Source organism: Labeo rohita, chromosome 8 (genome assembly GCF_022985175.1).
Source record: "Labeo rohita strain BAU-BD-2019 chromosome 8, IGBB_LRoh.1.0, whole genome shotgun sequence".
Classification (NCBI taxonomy): Eukaryota; Metazoa; Chordata; class Actinopteri; order Cypriniformes; family Cyprinidae; genus Labeo; species Labeo rohita.
The window spans coordinates 37,345,243-37,358,928 of record NC_066876.1 but is presented as its reverse complement, the minus strand read 5'-3'; the positions used below and the strand labels follow the sequence as shown (position 1 = coordinate 37,358,928).

General features: G+C 33.2%; 1 protein-coding gene across 3 annotated transcripts in view; it reads right to left on the bottom strand.

Annotated features, from left to right (window-relative positions):
- ccdc120a (coiled-coil domain containing 120a) overlaps positions 1-13,686 on the bottom strand; it is a 44,081-nt gene continuing 30,395 nt past the window's right edge. For all 3 annotated transcript variants that reach the window (XM_051117030.1, XM_051117028.1, XM_051117029.1), the window contains 5 exons: positions 12,369-12,425; positions 11,996-12,137; positions 10,246-10,347; positions 6,591-7,646; positions 1-4,244 (listed from right to left, as the gene is read on the bottom strand). In XM_051117030.1, coding sequence (XP_050972987.1) covers positions 4,139-4,244; positions 6,591-7,646; positions 10,246-10,347; positions 11,996-12,137; positions 12,369-12,425 — 1,463 coding nt within the window. In that variant the 3' untranslated portion in view covers positions 1-4,138. The remainder of the gene's footprint in view (positions 4,245-6,590; positions 7,647-10,245; positions 10,348-11,995; positions 12,138-12,368; positions 12,426-13,686) is intronic.

The following is a 13,686-nucleotide window of genomic DNA, read 5'->3' as shown; positions in this document are numbered from 1 at the left end:
TATGACCAAAAAACACTTTATTAAAAACAAACTTTGTACAGTCTTGGTTTTTCATTAGATTTTTTTTCCAATAGAGATATAAAATGTTGAAAACCAAAGAGAAAACAGCAAATTAGCCTATATACAGTTGGGAAGGTTTCATCCAAAAGTGATAAAACATACGAGCAGGGAAACGGCAATTAAAAATGGGAACTGGGGAAATAAAATCATCAATAATGTCCAAAACAGGGAGGGAACATCTTAAGAAAGTTCTAACATTTGGTACCATGAAGTAGAAGCAAAACAGATACGACAAACTTCATTGGTTTTATTTGCCTTCAGTTCAAATCAGAAAATCTTTAATCAAAAATAATAGGCTGTTATCCTTCATATTCATCATCCTTTAGATCATCATCTCAACAGAAATAATCATATTTCATTTAAGTGTAACTTAACCTTTTAAAACATAGACAACCTTAAATGTCCTCAGCAACACTGTAAAAAATAAAAAAACACAATTTGTTGAGTCAACTTAAAATAATTTGTTCCCCTGCAGCCTTAAAATTTTAAGTTCAGTCAACTAAAATAAGTTTAGTCAACTTGAAATGTTAAGTTGTACTAAGTAACAACTTAGATATTTGTGTTTGCCAAACTTAACAGATGGGTAAGTAACCCAGCTGCCTAAAAATTTTAAGTTGATTCAACTCAAATATCTAATTTGTCACTTAGTATAATTTTCTTGAGTTGACTGAACTTAAAATTTTAAGGCAGCCAGGTTACAAATTATTTTAAGTTGACTCAACAAATTGTTTTTTACAGTGAAGTTTTTACGAGCATCAGAAACGCTCGGCGACCTTCTCACGGGTCTCGTGTTAACTACAAAATATAAAGAAAAGAAAGACGTTTCTATTGGTGACACTTCCATGCATCAGTGGTGTTGATTCAAATGGACAGACCACAATCAAAGCAGCTTTCAGTGTAGTCCTGAGACAAGCACGGCAGCATTTGGTGACAAAGTATCTGAGAAAGTTTCGATTGCTTCAGTAAGTTCAACTCTCAGCGTTATATATTCTACAGATATATTCATAATAAAGGCATCTGACATGTAGAAGCTTCCCAAGACCTACATCAAGTTGCCTACATAATGAAAACACAATGAACCAAATAAAAATCAAGAAGGAATAGCGAAGAACGGATACCCGCATGCACTGGTACATCAATGTTTTTTAGAAGGGAGCACTAACACTAAGAAACAGCAGACCACAGCTATTATTCAGAGTGGATTAGCCAGCAATCCAAATGCCTGTTTTTTCAATTGTCTTAAGGAGAGAATCAGATCGGTAGTTTATAAGCGGAAGCCTAATTCTTATTTAAACTGGCTGTGAGAAACACACGTCATTGTTTCAACAAGTCTTTTTCTAGGCACAATGGTCAAAGGTTGGCATCCTGGCATTAGTAGGCAACGCCACATTCTGAGTATCGTAATTCTAAAGGAGGGTTTGGGAAAATTACTAGTCTTGGCAAAGTCCTGATTTGGTTAATTAATCCTTTTCATTTCATGCAATCTAATTATCGAGACATACAGTAAACACTGACATGTGCACTCAATCCGATAGGAAAAACAATGAACAATTGCAATTAAGGCGCTATACACAAGAAGCTGGTGATTCTTGCGACAAGCACTGCACCTGGCAGGACATTTTGCATCTGCAGTGGATTCTGCTGATTTGAATGGAGCCAGAACCCCTTCAAAACAGATAATGGGGCTCCTCCTAGTGGTCGTTTCTATAAATTCCTGATACGTTAAAGACCAGTCTCTGAGAAACATGTAACACCCCAAAATCAGAAGAAAATAAGATTATACACTAGCAGTCAAAAGTTTTTGAACAGTAAGATTTTTAATGTTTTTTTTAAAGAACTCTCTTCTGCTCACCAAACCTGCATTTATTTCATCCAGAGTGCAGCAAAAGCAGTAATATTGTGAAATATTTTTACTATTTAAAATCACTGCTTTCTATTTGAATACATTTTAAACTGTAATTTATTCCTGTGATGTGCAGCTGAATTTTCAGCATCATTACTCCAGTCTTCAGAGTCACATGATCCTTCAAAAATCATTCTAATATGCTGATTTGCTGTTCAGAAAACATTTTTTATTATTATCAATATTTAAAACAGTTGAGTCTATTTTTTTCAGGATTCTTTCATTAATAGAAAGATTAAAAGTTTAGCATTTATATTTATTATAATTATAGAAATTAATACTTTAATTGAGGATAAAGACATTTGTTACAAAAGATTTCTATTTCAGATCAGTGCTGTTCTTCTGAACTTTCTATTCTACTCAGCTGTTTTCAACATAATAATAATAATAATAATAATAATAATAAATGTTTTTTTGAGCAGCAAATCAGAATATTAGCATGATTTCTGAAGGATCACTTGACTGGAGTAATGATGCTAAAAATTCAGCTTTGAAATCACAGGAATAAATTACATTTTAAAATACATTTAAATAGAAAACAGGTATTTTAAATATTTGATATTGATATCAAATATTTTGATGTGATTAAAAATATTTCAAAATTGTACTGTTTTTACTGTACTTTGGATCAAATAAACAAAACATTAAAAAACATTTAAAATCTTACTGTTCAAAAACTTTTGACTGGTAGTGTATTTTTATTATAATTTACTATAAATACTATATTTTTAAAATAAAATAAAAAGCCTATTTTTAAGACCTATTATTATTATTATTATTATTACTATTATTAGAAAAATATATGTATTTTACACAGTATTTTTCTTAATGAGTTAAATAAAATGAGGCATATTTTTAAGACCTATTATTATTATTATTTTGTATTGTGACATGATATTTATGAAAACTGAGCTAAAACGTCCCTCTCAGTTGTCATTATCATAATGCATCTGGTTGTTTTGCCTTTGATCATTTTTATATTTCTCATTATTCTTAGGGGTCGTTTTATTAAAATGTATTCTGCTCAAAAAAGATTCTTGTTTTTGTTTTTTAAATCAGCACAAATCCAGCAAAATAAGTACTATGATGATCCATAAATCCATAATATAATTATGTTTTTCTATCACGGTAATGAGAAAGTGCTTTTCTTGCCATGAAAATGTCCAAATGCAAATCTTTTTGAAGGTACTGATTTCTTTTTTTAAAATCTTAATATAAACCTAAAACAATTTCTTGTGATTATGGAGTGAAATATGTTCTTGACAGGAGTTTCAATTTTTAAAATGTCATTTATCCCCTTATTCTACCTGTGCATTTCTCTGTTTTCTGTGTGATTGTGTATATTAATACTGGTATAGTTACAGCCTGAGGAAATAGAAATCATCATAAATACGAGTGACACAGATAAAGATGTCGTTTGAGCCGCACAGCGACCTTTGTGCCATTCTTAAAGTCTGAGCACATTTACACTCCTCCATGTTTTCATTTATTAATAAAGATACTAACAGATTTATTCATTTCATGAAATACTGTGATCTCTAGAACAGTCCATCGAAGTTTACGACTTGGCTTGTTTTTGTTTGTTTTTTTTTCTCCTGCTACTCAGAATGACAAAACCAAAACTCAAATGATTCATTTTCTCTAAACACAGTCTTCTTGATTGTAATTTGCATAGAAATACTTCCATAAAAACATTGAGAAGATCCTGATTCTTTTTTCAAAGGGCCAGCAGTACTTTTGCGAGGTCTGGATTCTCACTCAACTCTTTGTGTGTATTTTGCAACAAATTCATATCGAGGCTGGAAATAGTGTGATAGAACCAACTCACGTTGTTTACTAATGTTTACTCATTTGCCAGAGCTTGCTACTACGTTTGCTGATTAAGAGGGAAATTAATAAGTCTGCAGGAACCCAGAGATGATGTGAAACTAGAAGACGGCTTGATTTCATGCTGAAAAGGGTCTTGAGTACGAGTATTTGTCCCATGTCAGTGGTAGCTTAGCATTTGTTAGTATAGCAGGGATGCTAGACCGATTTCAGTCAGAATGACTCAATTCTAATCGCTGAAGGAAGCAAAAAGTCTCCTTAATAGTCCATTATGGCATTCTCTCAGTCTGCCATTCCATACACACGTAAGCTGGTGTTTGCTGTCGTCTCTTTGTGTTTGTTTGCGCGTCAGACCAGCGTGCCTGGCGTGGGTCTGTCAGCGCTGCTCTCTGTAAGTGTCATGTCCTGCATTTTAGACGAAAAGGTATCTTGGTACAAAGAGAGCTCCATCGACCTATAAGTCACAAGAAAGAAGAGACGACAAAATCAGGTGTGATAGGTAAAATCCAAAAAAAAGGAAATACATGCATTGGTACAGAAAACCCTATTTCACATAAATGCTGTTATTTACATACGTCAAAGAAAAATGTATCACCATTTCTGCACAAATATTAAGCAACTCAACTGTTTTCAACATTGAAAATGATCAAATGATTTCTTAAGCAGCAAATCAGCATATTAGAATGATTTCTGAATGATCATGTGATACTGAAGACCGATGAAAAATTCAGCTGTGCATCACAGAAATAAATTACATTTTAAAATATATTCAGATAGAAAAAACCTATTTTAAATTGCAATAATATTTCTCAATATTAGCAGTATCTTACAACGTTTTACTCTATTTTTGATTTTTAAAAAACGCAGCATTAAGAGCAAAAAAGACTTCTTTCAAAAACATTTTAAAACTCTTACAAACTCCAAATGTTTACATGATAGTGTATAATCAATATAAATATTTAAAATATGAATTATGTTAAAATATAAATTAATTATATTAATTAATAAATATACTATTGTTCATTATTAAGTCATGTTTAAGGATCATGTAGTAAAAAAATACATTTTAAAATACATTAAAATAGAAAGCAGTTATTTTTAATTCCAATAATATTTCACAATGATATTTCAATAAAAAAATGTTAAATTAAAAAACATACCATTATTACTATTGTGTTAATTCAAAATATTACAATGAAAATTAATCCAAAAATATATTAGAAAAATTGCAAAAAACATTTCAAAATATTACTAATATCTTACAATATTTTAATATTTTTGATCAAATAAATGCAGCGTTATTAAGCATAAAAAACTTTTAAAAAATCTTACCAACCCCAAACTTTTAAATTACAGTGTTTATAATAAACATAAAATATTTAAAATATTTATTATGTTAAAATTAATTTAATTTAATTTTAAATTAATTATTAATCTTAACAAATTATGTTAATTTAAAAATATACTATTGTTCATTATTGTAACATGAAAACTTTTTAATAATAGTGTATATAATAAATACATATATATTTTAAATGTTATGTCAAAATATTAATTACGTTAATTTAAAATATATACCGTTGTTTATTGTTAAGTCATGTTCAATGATCATGTGGAAATAAATTACATTTTAAAATATATTCAGATAGAAAAAATAATATTTCATAATAATATTTCAATATAAAATAATTAATTAATTGTTAATTGAAATACATACCATTGTTCATTTAAAGTACACTATTATATATATTATATACTATACATTATTACATATATTATCATATTATGTTACATTATATATTATATTATTATTTTACAGATATCTTACAATATTTTACTCTATTTTTGATCAAATAAATGCAGCATTATTTTGCATTAAAGCATTAAAAAACCTTTTTAATGAATAATAGCGTACATAATAAATATACATTTTTTCAAATATTAATTATGTTAAGTTAAAATTTATACTATTGTTCATTGTTAAATCATGTTCAAGGATCACGTGGGAATAAATTACATTTTAAAATATATTAAAAATGCAAAACAGTTATTTTAAAGTCCAATAATATTTCATAACAATATTTTAATATAAACATTTTAAATGTACATTTAAAAACATACTATTCATTCAAAATGCATCATTATTATTCTTGTTAATTCAAATATCATAATGAAAATTAATGAAAAAATATATTTAAACAGAAAACAGCTACTTTTTAATAATAGTGTACATATGTTATTTTAAAATATATACTGTTCAATGTTGTCATGTTTAAGGATCACGTGGGAATAAATTACATTTTAAAATATAATAAAATAGAAAATAAATTTAATATAAAAAATAAATAGAGAATAATTAAAATGTTAATTGAAATCAAAACACATTATTATGATTGTTGTTGTTATTATTATTATTCATTTAAAATATATGTTAATGAAAAATCTAATTATTAATTTGTAAGTTAACTTGAAATTCATTAGCATATGCAGAAAATAACAATACCTAATGCATTAAAATTTTCTAAGATTTTTAAAACATAATATATATACATAGCAGTCTTGAACATTTGAAGTGGATCACAAAAAGGTCATCAAAGAAAGAACGGATATGGCTTTGGTTTTAGGACAATTTTGATTTTGAAAGTTTTTGATCCACTTCAAATGTTGACTACTGTACACACACACACACACACACACACATTTATGTATTTATATTACATTAATTTTTAATGTTATTTTTTACTTTTTAAAGACAAGGGCTCCTTTACCACTGTGTCTTGGTGAATGTATGTTGAATTACCTGCCGTGTAGAGGGTGTCCATGAAACGTGGCAGACTGGGGCATGTGTGGATACGACGTGTCTGTTTGGAAAGACTGTGGCTGGTGTTTGAGGGGCGGATGGGGCTGTGAGTTGTGCAGAGAGGACGTGGTACGCCTGCGCTGAGTCTGCGTCCCGTCTTTACCCTTCCCTCCGTTGGCCGTCTGCCCCAGCGCGTTCCGCAGATACCAGTCTCTCAACCCCTCCAGCGCCAGGGCCTTATGCAGGCTGCGCGTGGGGTCGTCCGGGGTGGTGGGTGCGGAGGAGTCGAGAGGGTAATGGGGCGGTCTGTGTGGGTGCTCGACCTGCTGGTTATGCGCGGCATTAACGGCGGTCCCATTGGAGGTGGTGGTTTCGGTGTAGGCAGAGAGCAGGATGGACTCTTGCTGGTGCTGCTGTGAGGGAACGAACGGGCCGCAGGATTTGGTGCGAGACACTTTGACCCTCCGTGGCTCGCCGGGTTTCCCTCTCAGCATGAGAGGGCTGTAGGCCGGAGGGCCGCTGGCCAGGATAAGCTGCTGCGACTGGGGAAAGCCGTTCCTGTAGGGAGGCGGAGGAGCACTGGGACCGTCGGGCCACGGACGGGATTTTGCATTGCTTTGCACCTGCAGTCTTTGTTGTTGCTGAGCTTGCATCTTCTGCTGCTTCCCCCACACATAATCCATGAGGATTTCACTGTAACCGCCACCTCCGTTCGTTCCTCGACCTCCCGAGGTCGAGCGAACACGGGCCAGTTCCGTGTGCCCGTTTACCTGCCGTTCGGGGCTGCTCCGCTGCGCCTGTTTTAAAGTCGTGTCCATGATGGCTTCTGAGCTCTTGTACGGGCCGTTTCGTACAGGCATGCCTGACCTTTGACCTCCGTCTTCCGCCGCGGTGCCGTGCCGGTCGAGTAACGTCTCGGAGCTATTGCTACGTCTGTGCCCTTGCTCGTAGGACCCTGAGGACGACCCCTCCTGAGACTGCAGAGGCACCTGATGGGACGCCTCGGGATTGTCTGACCACTGCTTCACGGCAGCGGTGCCGCTGGATGATTCTGACCTACACAAATAAACGAAGCATTAAAATATAGCAGTCAAAAGTTTTTTACATGTTGTTTAAAGAAACCTTTCTGCTCATTAAACCTGCATTTATTTGATCTGAAGTACAGCAAGAACTGTAAAATTTTGAAATTTTTTTTACTATTTAAAATCAGTGTTTTCTATTTGAATATATTTTAAAATGTAATTTATTCCTGTGATTTCAAAGCTGAATTTTTAGCATCATTACTCCAGTCACATGATCCTTCAGAAATCATTCTAATATGCTGATTTGCTGCTCAAAAAACATGTTTTATTATTATTATGAATATTTAAAAGAGTTGAGTACATTTTTTTCAGGATTCTTTGATGAAAAAAAAATCCAAAGCATTTCTATGAAATAAAAACCTTTTGTAACTTTATACAATATACCATTCAAAAGCTTGGAGTCAGTCAGAAAGAAACTATAGAAATTATTACTTTTATTTATCAAGGATGCTTTAAATTGATCAAAAGTGATGAAAAAGACACTAATTTATAGTGTTACAAATGACTCTATTTCAGATAAATGCCGTTCTTCTAAACTTTCTATTCATCAAAGAAACCTGAAAAAAAAATTCTACTCTGTTGTTTTCAACATAATAATAATAATAATAAATATTTTTTGAGCAGCAAATCAGAATATTAGAATGATTTCTGAAGGATCATGTGACTGGAGTAATGATGCTAAAAATTCAGCTTTGAAATCACAGGAATAAATTACATTTTAAAATATATTCAAATAGAAAGCAGTTATTTTAAATAGTAAAAATATTTCACAATTGTACTGTTTTTGCTCTCCTTTGGAACAAAAAAAATGCAGGCTTGGTGAGCAGAAGAGACTTCTTCTTCTTCTTCTTCTTCAAAAAAGTAATGTACATATATTTTTGACCACAGTAAGATTTTAAGAAAAAAAGAAATTAATAGTTCAGTAGTATGTAACATTTTTTTAAACAAATTTGACTAATGTAATATTATTGGCTTAAATAATACAGTACATAATTATTACATATTTTATATTAATATAATTGGATTGTTTACTAAGGTTTTGTAGACCACTTTTTAGTTGTATAGAATAATATTTATTTTATATTGGAAATGCATATTTTGTTTAACATTTTTTTAGTCCCTTTAATACATGGACAATATAAAGGCTAATAATTTCATTTAATTTTATTAATATTTAAATTATTTATTATTATTTATATTATTATTTAAATTACTTTTATGTAAATTTTAAAATATATAAACTACCGTTTAAAGGTTTGGGGTGAGTAAAAGTTTTGTTTTTGAAAGAAATTAATATTTTTATATTATATTAATTTAATATATTAAATTAATATATGTTATATTTTAAGGATACAATAATGTGACATAATGTTACAAAATATTTCTATTTCAAATAAATATTGTTCTTTTGAATTTTCTATTCATCAAAGATAGTAACACTTTACAATAAGCCTCTGTTAGTTAATATTAGTTAATGTATTAACTAACATGAACGAACAATGGCCAATACATTTATTACAGTATTTATTAACCTTTGTTAATGTTAGTTAATGAAAATACAGTTGGTCATTGTTGGTTCATGTTAATTCACAGTGCTTTAATGTTAACACAACTTTAGATTTTAATAATGCATGTGGAAATTGAATTTTTTTCTTGAGCAGCAAATCAGCATATTAGAATGATTTCTGAAGAATCATGTCACACTGAAGACTGGAGTAATGATGATGAAAATTCAGCTCTGCACCGCATTAATAAATTACATTTTAAAATATATTTAAACAGAAATCAGTTCTTTTAAATTGCAATAATATTTCACTGTTTATACTGTATTTTTGATCAAATAATTGCAGACTTAGTACAGTAATGACACACCTCTAAACAAGTAATATGATTTAAGCACTCATTCTTACATGCTTAAGTTTAAAATTTAGAGTTAGGGATTTGTTCACCCAAAAATGAATAACTGCTATTATTTGCTCGAAACCTGTATGACTTTTTTTGTTCTGTGGAACATAAAAGAAGATCTCTGAAAGAATGCTGGAAACCAAACCATTTCAGTTCCTACTGACTTATATTAAACAAAAAAATACAATGGAAGTCAAAGGTGAACCATCATTCTCTCAAATATCGTCTTTTGTGTTCTGCAGAACAAAGAAATGCATACAGGTTTGGAACACCATAAGGGTAAGCAAATAGTGCTAGACTTTTCACTTTTGGCTGGACTGTTTCTTTAAGCTGATTAAATGACAGCCACACAATGCATCAGTGTACATGCTGATATCAGTATCTCCCAGCGCTGTGGCATAACAAGCTGCTGTGTATGTGTAATTAAATTGAGTAGGAAATAATGGGGCTTTACACTCAACCTCCTTGGACATCCATTACTTCGTTACACATTATTGCAAATAAGTAATTTAATCAAAATGTTTGTGCCATTATCAATTCAGGGCTTTTAACTACAATATAAACCATTAGCCAAGTGTTTACTTGGCATTGATCTGAGAGAGCATTCCAGCTGATGTGTGCAGAGTTGTAATATATGTTTGTGCATGTGTGTTTTGTGCATTAGTAACCTGATGTGCACTCCTGCTATGCCATTGCGGGACAGGAGCGGAGTTGCCGGGACACTTCTACCTTCCAGATTCGACACACTTCGTGGAAGAGAGTGACTCGGGCTGGGAGAAAAATACGAGTTTAGTCATCCTGTTATGAATCTAGCGGTTAACAAACCTGAGTGTTGTAGCATTTAGTGTTTTATTTAGCTTCACATTGCTTTCTTACCAATGGATCATCTGCAGTGAATGGGTGCCGTCAGATTGAGAGTCCAAACAGCTGATAAAAACATCACAATAATCCACAAGTAATCCATGGGACTCCAGTCCACCAATTTTTGTTTTGTGAGGTGAAATGTTTGTCATGTGAATTACTTGTGGATTATTGCTATGTTTTTATCAGATGTTTGGACTCTCATTCTGACGGCACCCATTCACTGCAGAGGATCCATTGGTGAGCAAGTGATGTGCTGCTAAATCTAACTCTAAATGATAAAAAAACATCACAATAATCCACAAGTAATTCACCTGACAAACATTTCACCTCACAAAATGGATTACATGCGGATTATTGGGATGCTTTTATCATCTTTGGTCGCTCATTCTGACGGCACCCATTCACTGCAGAGGATCCATTGGTGAGCAAGTGGTGTAATGCTAAATCTAACTCTAAATGCTAAATAATGAATAAACCTCAGGCCATTCAAGATTGTTTCTTCATCTGAGCATATTTGGAGAATTTTATCATACCATCAATTTCTCACCAATGGATCCTCTGCAGTGAATGGGTGCCATCAGAATGAGAGTCCAAACAGCTGATAAAACATCACAATAATCCACATGACAAACATTTCACCTCACAAAACAAAAATTGGTGGACTGGAGTCGCATGGATTACTTGTGGATTATTGCTATGTCTTTATCAGATGTTTTGACTCTCATTCTGACGGCACCCATTCACTGCAGAGGATCCACTGGTGAGCAAGTGATGTGCTGCTAAATCTAACTCTAAATGCTAAATAATGAAACCTCAGGCCATTCATGATTGTTTCTTCATCAGAACAGATTTGGAGAATTTTAGCATTACATCACTTGCTCACCAATGGTTCCTCTGCAGTGAATGGGTGCCGTCAGAATGAGAGATCAAAAAGCTGATAAAAACATCACAATAATCCACAAGTAATTCACCTGACAAACATTTCACCTCACAAAATGGATTACATGTGGATTATTGGGATGCTTTTATCATCTCACATCTAATTTCTCACCAATAAATCCTCTGCAGTGAATGGGTGCCGTCAGAATGAGAGTCCAAACAGCTGATAAAAACATCACAATAATCCACAAGTAATTCACCTGACAAACATTTCACTTCACTAAATGGATTACTTGTGGATTATTGTGATGTTTTTATCAGCTGTTTGAACTCTCAATCTGACGGCACCCATTCACTGCAGAGGATCCACTGGTGAGCAAGTGATGTAATGCTAAATTTCTCCAAATCTGTTCTGATGAAGAAACAAACTCATCAGTAAATATTGAGCAAGATTTCGTTTTTGGAAGAACTATTCCTTTGCTGCTTAAATATCACTGAGTGGTACAGAGCCTTTATTCTGGAATCAGGTTTTAATTACAAACCACTTAAAGTGTTTTTCATCTAAACGAGGTGATTCCAGGCCAGCTAATCAATGCTGAATCACCATAAAGTGGAAAAACAGCTGTTCCTCCTTTCCCATGCTGAGCATTAAAGCAAATTCTGCTGAGTGTGTACCTGGCTGAGCTGGCCACAGAGTTGCGGCGTGTTTTCATCTCGTAATAGATCTCCACGGGGGAGAGTTTTCGAGAAAACCTGTTGTCTGGGCTCCCCGAGACCAGCCGGGGCTGTGAGGGCGACAGGCCGTCAGAGGCATCTTCTGACAGAGAGAGACAGAGAATGTGTGAGAATCACAAATGCCATAGGGAGAGGATTAGTTCAGCGAGTGTTAATAACAGGCTTTTGACTCATTGATGTGAAGACTCTAATGTCCCCCGCGGGGTCTCTCCGTCCACTCGACTCATCCCGCCATTGTAATACTGCTTCTTATCTCAGTCTCTCGAATTCATTATCCTGCTAATGTAACGCACTGATCCGTCCCATAACTCACCAGTGTCCTGATTGGTGGAATCTGAGGTGGAGCTGCTCTCTGACTTCACCGCGTTATCTGAGGATATAAATATTTACGCATTATGTAACTCAACTGTTACACACATTAAATGAAGTTACATAAACACACTGTATCGGCCTCATGCTGATAATGGATGAGGTTATATTGTAACATTGTTCATGTCATTATATGTGTTACACATACAAAATTGCACTTGGATGTCACTAAATCTGATAAAACCTTTCTTTAGGATGTCCTCAAATCTAAAGGCAATTTTTTGTAAAGAACTTCTATAATTACATTTGTATTTATAGAACTGTGGAAACAGTTACTCATGATTTTATTCATGATTTGTAAAGATAATTTGTTAACATTAGTTAATATTTCTATAGTTCAGGTTTTCTTTCTTTTTTCTTTGTTTTGTTTTTATAACTGCACTGCCTTAATGGTTTGATGCTTTATACTGTTTAATTAAAAAAAAAAAAAAAAACGATTCAGAAAAGACGCTCCAAATCTGAATAAAATGATTCGTGAACCCACACCGAAGTCCCAATCTGAATCAAATGTTCCGACCTGAATCAAAATACCTGCAAAACTGCTCAGAAGTTCTGATGTGAATTAAATGATTTCCGATCCGTGCTCCGTAGTCCTGATCTGAATAATGATTCACAAACCATCATTTCACATCAAAACTTTGCCGTGCAAATCACGAATCATTCAATTCACAAAATGACTCACAAACCTGCTACAAAGTTCTGATCTGAATCAAAACATTCGCAAGGTTGCATTGAAGTCCTGATGTGAATCAAATGATTCGTGATCTGTGCTTCAAAGACCAGATCCGAAACAAAAGATTCACCAATCATAATTTCAGATCAGGAAGTTCCGATCTGAAAGTAAAAATTTATTAGAATGATTTCTGAAGGATCATGTGACACTGAAGACTGGAGTAATGATGCTGAAAATTCAGCTTTGATCACAGAAATATATTATATTTTAAAATGTATTCAAACTCAAACGGACTCACAAACCTGCTCTGAAGTTCCGATCTGAATCAAATGATTCATGATCCACGCTCTGAAGTTCTGATCCAAATCAAAAGATTCACAAACCATCATTTCAGATTGGGACTTTGGAGCACGGATCACGAATCATTCAATTCGCAAAATGATTTGCGAACCTGCTGCGAAGTTCCAATCTAAATAAAAAGATTCATAAATCCATTCTGAAGTCACGATCAGAATCAAATGCTTCACGACCCACGAGGTCCCAATCTAAATCAAATAATCCACAATACTCAATTCTGTTGGAGTGCTAC